The sequence below is a fragment of the Sinocyclocheilus anshuiensis genome, unplaced genomic scaffold (assembly GCF_001515605.1).
Source record: "Sinocyclocheilus anshuiensis isolate Anshui unplaced genomic scaffold, SAMN03320099.WGS_v1.1 scaffold1237, whole genome shotgun sequence".
NCBI classification, from domain to species: domain Eukaryota; kingdom Metazoa; phylum Chordata; class Actinopteri; order Cypriniformes; family Cyprinidae; genus Sinocyclocheilus; species Sinocyclocheilus anshuiensis.
This window is the reverse complement of record NW_015553581.1, coordinates 516,977-524,294: the sequence shown is the minus strand read 5'-3', so window position 1 is coordinate 524,294 and position 7,318 is coordinate 516,977. Positions and strand designations below refer to the sequence as shown.

The window sequence follows — 7,318 nt, the reverse complement described above, 5'->3', positions numbered from 1 at the left end:
TATATATAAACATGTTTTAAGTTTACAGTAAAATACACATATTATCTATAGAAATATTTAAGCAGTTCTAGGATGTAGGAAGACTGACATGTCACGCGGTTAATTTGAATATCAAAAATCTTGTGCGCATACGTGCTTAAGTAGCCTAATGACAAAGACTGCTAAAACAAGCACCTGTCATGTTACTGTCATATTCATAACCATACATGCTAAACTGATTTTACTTTTAGGTTAAAAGCAACGAGGTTCCAACTAACCAAACAGACAAAAAAGCTGCAGCGCTGGCTGAAAAGGCCGAGCGCCGCCGTCTGGAGGTGGAGAAGAAACGGAAGGAGAGAGAGGAGGAAAAGAAGAGACAGCAAGAAAAGGAGGCGACAGAAGAGAGGATGAGGCTGGAACTGGAAGAAGAACAAAGGAAAAGAGCAGAGGAAGCGAGGTACAAACTGTAAATGCTTTTTAGAAACAAATACTGTAACGAGATACTATATCCCGCAGATATTGGCAAGAAACTATCACTGTCACATTTGCAGGTTACAGAAAATCAGAGAAGAAGATGAGAGACAAAGAAGACAGGAGGAAGAGATGGGGAGACAGAGGAGAGAGCGGGCAGAGAAGGACAGAGAAAGAAGACGACAGGAGGAGAAGAGGAGGCTGCTGGAACGGCTCCAGAGAGAAAGACAGGAAGAGGAGAAACGGCAGGCTGGTAAATACCTGTGCAGTCATGCTTTCTGATTGGTCGAGGCCCTTATCACGTGACAGTCTTGATATCTCGGACTGAATTCTGGTTGTGTATGACTACTGTGAGAACGTATTACAGGATCTGAATCAAGATTATGACTATGTTCCAAGCATGTTTACATAAAAGAAGATGGAAAAGCAGTGCATTGCAATGCAAAACCATAAGACCTAGGGCAGTGAAATGAAAAAAAAAAAAGATCTAGATCTATGTTTTTTTTTTTTACTTTTAAAGTTGAACTTCTTTCAACTTGAGTGTCAAGCACAAGATGCATTTTTTGCATGCAGGAGATGTGAGCGCAATAGTAAAACTTGTCTATCTAGCGCATGTTTACATAGAAAACAATGCAAAAACGCAGATTAAATGCAAAACCCACCTCTGTGTGAATAGCCCCTTAAGGCTGTATTCTCACCAACACAAAAACAAATAAGTGTATGATTTGGAACAATCTACAGCTACACAGTGTGATATAAATGGACTTGAAAGCTGATTTAAATTAAGTTTGATGTAAGCATGTTGCTAAGCTAACGATGCAATTAACCTAAAAACATAACAAAATATAATTTATTAAAATATACTTTACTAATTATAATAGTAATTTATACTAATTTAAATCAATATTTTAAGTAATTGAATGATCATTTATTTATAATGATCATATTATTCCCATGATTTTCGATCTGTCTCAAACATTTTCTCTGTAATGTGGCCAGTCTGGATTTTAGCCTTGATAATAGCAATACTGACCACAGTACAGTCCCAAATAGCGCACTTGACAGACTTGCGGCCTTGTGTCTTTCACTTGCACATGAAGTCAATGGAGACCTTAGGGAGTCCCACTGGTCATTTTATGATTCAAGAGGGTGCTCACAAAGGCTTTATGGCCACGTGTGTCCTTGATGCCAAGCGTGCAGCCTATTACCCAACAGTCAATGCAGCATTACATCACCTAAGTGTGTGTCTGGTGGAGGACCACACAGATCATTATACATCCTACAACATGAAATATCCTACAAACATAATGCTTTATAAATAAGTTGAATGAATGACTGTCCTCATTTTCAGCTCAACTGGAACGTCAGTGTTTGGAAGAGGAAGCTCGGAAGGAGGAGGAGCTCAGGAAGCTGTCAGAGATGGAGGAGGCTGAGAGACTGGAGTACCTGCGCAGACAGCAGGAGCAGGAGGAGGAGAGGAGGAAAGCTGCTGAGGAGAGGAGGAGGAAGGAGGAGGGAGCAGCGATGCATGCTGAAGAAGAGGCCAGACTGCAGGCTGAACTGTTTGCCAGGTATGTCACAGCTGCAACACACATCTCAGGTTCATTCATCAATGTTTCATCAACTAGGGTTCCTACATGTGAGAACATTACAGCTACACTATGTAACTTTTGGACATCTAGTGGTTGGTGTTACTTGCAGAGGAACATTGTTTTGTGCTTCAGCTCTGCTATTCTGTGCGGATGAATCTGATGATGAATGACAAATGTATGGAATGATGAAAGTAAGTAATCTAGGCTTACCATAGTGATTTAGGCTAAAAGTGATTTAGGCTAAGACAAAAACACAGTTTGGTGTGAAACATAATATTGGTGTTTTTAACTGTGCTGGAGTGCTTTTGTGAAGTCTAGTGTTTTTCTCACAATGACAGGCAGAGGGCAGCACTGGAGCAGCACTTAAAGTTTCAGAGGGGTCTTTTTGTGGAGGCTGACGGCCTGGAGCAGACACAGGATATTTCTCGGCCCTGGATCTTTTCCTATTTCACCCTGTTGAAGCTGCTTGGCTTGGATGAGGGCGCATCTGAGGACACACTCAAAGATGTGCTGTGATTCCTTCATTTGGGTTAATGCAGTAAATTCTCACACCCAGCGCTTACAACTAGTTTCAGTTATGTGCCTTTTTCTTCAGTAGGTGAACAATCTGTGTCGCATGTGAATCAATGAGTTAAACTGCTGGATTGCTCACATATTCGCAGATGTCTAACTCTGTCATTTCAACATATCAGCATGTTTGAATTCTAGACCTGAAAAAGTAATGTAAATTAATAAAATATTAAAACACCATGGGCATTTTCATAAAGAATATATATTTTTCTACATATGCCAAGCGCTAAAATTCATTCAAATGTTGTTGTGGACAATGAGTGGGAGTCAAATGAGGGTCAAAGAGGTTGAGAACCACTGGCATAGAGTGAGCAGCGCTCTCTACTGTCCACAGCAGCACATCTTTTGTCACATAAACAAGATGACACATTTGTTCATTTTGAATTATAGTAGAATTCAAGTATATGAAAGATCACGACATGCACAGCATCAGCATCTAGGGCAAAAAGGCAAGCAGGTACCAGTGAATTCATCTTTTGACTGAATGGAATGATTATAAGCAACATTTCAATTGTGAAATGCTTCTGCCTGACAAGGGTTAAAAGACCTAAAATACCTGTAAAAGAAAATCCATGGGCAAAGTTAATGAAAATAGTGTGTAAACCTTAATACAAATGTTGCATAATAGCAAAATTCATATTTAACTTAACATCGGTGTCATTATGTGACAGATAGTAATAATGACTGCTAATTTATAATGTATAAATTTAAAGAATTTCATCTTTTCTAATGAAAATTCTGTCATTAATTACTCGACCTCACGTAAGTCCCGTAAGACCTTCGTTCATCTTCGGAAAGCAAATTCAGATATTTTTTGATGAAATCCGAGAGCTTTCTGACTCTGCATAGACAGCAAGGGAACTACCCTGTTCAAGGCCCAGAAAGGTAGTAAAGGCATTGTTAAAGGGGTCATATGATGCGATTTCAAGTTTTCCTTTCTCTTTGGAGTGTTACAAGCTGATTGTGCATAGATAAGATCCCTGAAGTTGCAAAGACTAAAGTCTCAAAACCAAAGAGATATTCTTTATCAAAGTTAAGACTCTGCCACGCCCCCTAAAACGGCTCGTTCTAACACGCCCCACATATCTACCTCACTATGTGGAAATATTTGCATAATGCCACCCAAATGTGCACGCAAAGAAAGAAGGCGTGGTTTCAGTAACCGCAGTTAGTGTTGAAGCAGCCATGCCAGGGAGAAGCTGTGTGTTTCTAGGCGAAAGCAAAAGCACTTTATTTGGTCTTCTGAAAGTAGATGCATTTAGAATCAGAGCAGACTGCGCTTGTCGGAAGGAGGGACTTTGTAGAAAACGAAGCGTTTGAGAGAGGCGGGGCACATAGGACCTACAATAATGTACAGTATTTGAAAAATAATGTGTTTTTTGAACATTAAAGCATGTCAACATATTCTGATACACCAAATACACAAAATAATGATCTTTAAAAAAGCATCATATGACCCCTTTAAAATAGTCCATATGACATCAGTGGTTGCATTTACACTTTTGACCAGCAGGTGTCGCCAGCGTATCAAAATCCTCTTTTGAGAGACAAAAAAGTGCTTGAATTTACCTTCCAGCTTAATTTTCCTGCAACATCTTAGCTCCGGGAGAAGGGACTGCTGCATTGGAAACTGCTGGCTCCTGATCCCAGATACAGTGTCAAGACGGCAGCTGTTGGCTGCATGAGGTGAACTTCCCCCAGTCTATTTAAATCTATTATAAACAAAAGTTGCTCCAGAGTATTCGGCACTGTGAAATGCTGTCCTTCAATTCTGCCCTTCTTCCTGATGAATAACATGAAAATATTTTTCCTAATCTGTCTGGGACAAAACTAAAAGTGCGCTAGGGCTGTTTAAATGTCTTGTATTACGCAAGACGCGCTAATCACCGACATTCACACTGGCTAAAGCGGAAGTTGGAGAATAATAAACACATAACCAGGGCCGGATAACGTTATGATGACTGATTGGATGCAGTGCATGCATACTTGGGCTTGTTTGTTAAACAATTAGCCTATGCAATTTATATTACCGCCAAACTGACCCCAAACCAGCACAATCAAATTCAAAACCGCCCAATCTGGCAACACTGCCAGGGCTTTCTATACAGAAAGGACGTAGAAATGAAAACGAGTCTGCTCAACCTCGTCTTCGTCCAGGATATTCGCTTACAGTTTGAATCCTCAGTAGGACACACGCTCTCTTTCACTTTGAGCTGTACAATGTGCTTCTAAACAGCAAATAATCCGTTCTTTAAGAAAAATGAATTTCGTTCATTTAAATATGACAAGTACAAGTTTTGCTTAACAACAGATAGAATTATACCTATAGTTATTTCAATGTATTATTTGTGTAAATTGTTCTCCATTTGTTAATGTTTTTGTGTGTTTTGCACATTCATAATGAATAAGTCAAATTGCAACAGTATAAGAATATTTCACTGTGACAAAGCAAAAAACTAAGAATCATCATTGAAATAAATGGGAATAATAAAATGTCAGGACACACGTGAAAACAGTCATTTGTGGGTAAAATGTGCATAACTGTCCTGAAAAGAAAAGAAAAAAAAACCTTGGGCTTTATAACAGAAATTAATTCTTTAGGAAAAATGTATTGACTTCATTTAAATATGACAAGTTTATAAATGTCGAAATGACTCGTTTGTCATTTTGCTTAACAAAATGTTATTTCAGTGTATTATTTGTATTAATAAATATATCTTCCCCATATATAAATGTTTTTCTGTACGTTTTGCACATTAATAATGAACAATAAAATGTAAATCATAATAACAATAACACTCAAATCACTTTATTTATTATTTAATAATAAATAAACTTTATTATTTATTATTAAAGAAATATTATTCTTCCATCCGTACTCAACTGATGACTCGGCGAAAAAGATAAAAAGAACATCATTTTTGTTAGTATAATTTTTATTAGTCGCACCGTTAAGGGGCGCCACGCCTTAACAAAACAAAATGATTTCCATCTCTTTCTAACACCCCTCAAAAAATGAAGTTCACAAATCCTGCATTTTCTTGAATAAGCGGAAGACTTAAATAACGGTTCTCAAATGTTAAACATCATCGTCTCTCAGTCTCAGCACAGAAAAACCGGACAGGAGCAGATCTAGGGCTGCGGCGGACCTGGAGGATTCTGTGACTGTGTTGAAGCAGCTGATCCTTTGTCAGCTTTAAACTAACAGGACAGTGTTTGAGCTGAGCCTGTAACAACGAGTCTCGCACGCTCAGAGCAAAGGGAAAACGTGAGGAATCTGGTCCTGTGATCCCAGACAGGCTGGGAGTGAGATTAGAGGCTGCCCCAGCCAGGGCCTCAGAGGGGAGTCCGGCTCGCTCAGGGGTGCATTCATGCTCAGGCTCTGAAAGCCCTTATGCTAAGAAATCCCTTAGTTATAAGGTTAAGGGAGCCCTTGGTGAAACTTGGGTTGCAAGAAAAAAACCTAAAGGTCAACTTAAGGAACCTTAAGGCTGCCATTAAGTATTGCCCTTAATTGTTGCTACAAAGTCCTTAGTAACCATTTCACCTTAATAAATTTAAGGGCCCAAAAGAGCTCCCTTGAATCATCTTAAACTCAGTATCTGCAGGATTTTTAAACTCAAATGTAAGACTTAAGACATTTTTTAAGACCTGCACAAATAAAATATCATATGAGCGCAGTAGGGCAATGGTAACACATTAAACTGTAAAATGACTGTAAAAAGCATGACTTACAGGTTTTCACAAAACTAAAAGTTTTATATCATTTTTTAAGTAAATGGACGAGTTGTATCAATTATGATATCAATTTAAACAATTATTATTAATCATTACATTAATTAAATAACAATATAAATATAATTTGTCTCCATTGTTTAGATTTGTATAATGCGTTATCTTGTCGGTCCACCTGTTCACATTTACAACTCTGCGTGTTTGCAGCGTCAAAACATGGGTTACTTTTCACATTTGGTAAATTTTCCATCATTGGTCAGCAGGAGGTGCTTTCGCTGCAGAAACAAAGCGGTTTCCTCGGTAGCGACTGTACACAAAGCAGCGCAGAAAGGGGCAGTGCTCATGTTTATTTAATGTTTGTCTGTGTTTTAGTTGGTTAGGTTTGTATTTCATTATGTTCTGTTTATTGTCATAGATATGCATACATATCTGTTTATTTCGAGATGTAGTAACTATAGTAACCACGGCACCCATTGCCTTATGTTGCCAGAAACTACCAAACTTAGGTAAGGGTGACAGTTAAGAGGTTTGTTGCAACGCTCTTAAAGAAATCCCTTACCTCAGGGATATTTCCCCCTCAGGGATACCGCTAAGCAGTGCTTGAAGTGGGCCGGTACGCACCGTTACATGAACAGATGGTAGCATAATTCAATAGCGAAAAGTGCTACCTATCAAATTTTGCTTCCAGCATGATATTAATAAGGTGTGAGGCTTTATTAACATGTACACCTACCCTTACAGTAGGATACAGTGTTGGTAGCATAATCTGATAGGTAGCATTATTTGTCAGAACACTGGCACTTCTATATTTTAGCCTTTAGAGTACCTGCACTTTTTTGTGTGTACCGACACTTCTGACATGTTGCCGGTACTCAGAGTAAAAGCGTCAGGGTCACATTAAAGTGATTATTACGTTTTGAATATGGATATTTTTCTTACAAAAACGCATCAATTCGCTACAGAAGGCCTTT

At 38.6% G+C, this 7,318-nt stretch overlaps 1 protein-coding gene across 1 annotated transcript in view; it reads left to right on the top strand.

The window, feature by feature from the left end:
* The window catches only part of LOC107668397 (trichohyalin-like), a 29,415-nt gene extending 26,671 nt beyond the window's left edge, over positions 1-2,744 (top strand). Inside the window, exons 27-30 of the mRNA XM_016460260.1 lie at positions 231-436; positions 531-703; positions 1,802-2,021; positions 2,381-2,744. Of these exons, the coding sequence (XP_016315746.1) occupies positions 231-436; positions 531-703; positions 1,802-2,021; positions 2,381-2,558 (777 nt within the window). The 3' untranslated portion in view covers positions 2,559-2,744. The remainder of the gene's footprint in view (positions 1-230; positions 437-530; positions 704-1,801; positions 2,022-2,380) is intronic.
* Positions 2,745-7,318: the final 4,574 nt, after the last annotated feature.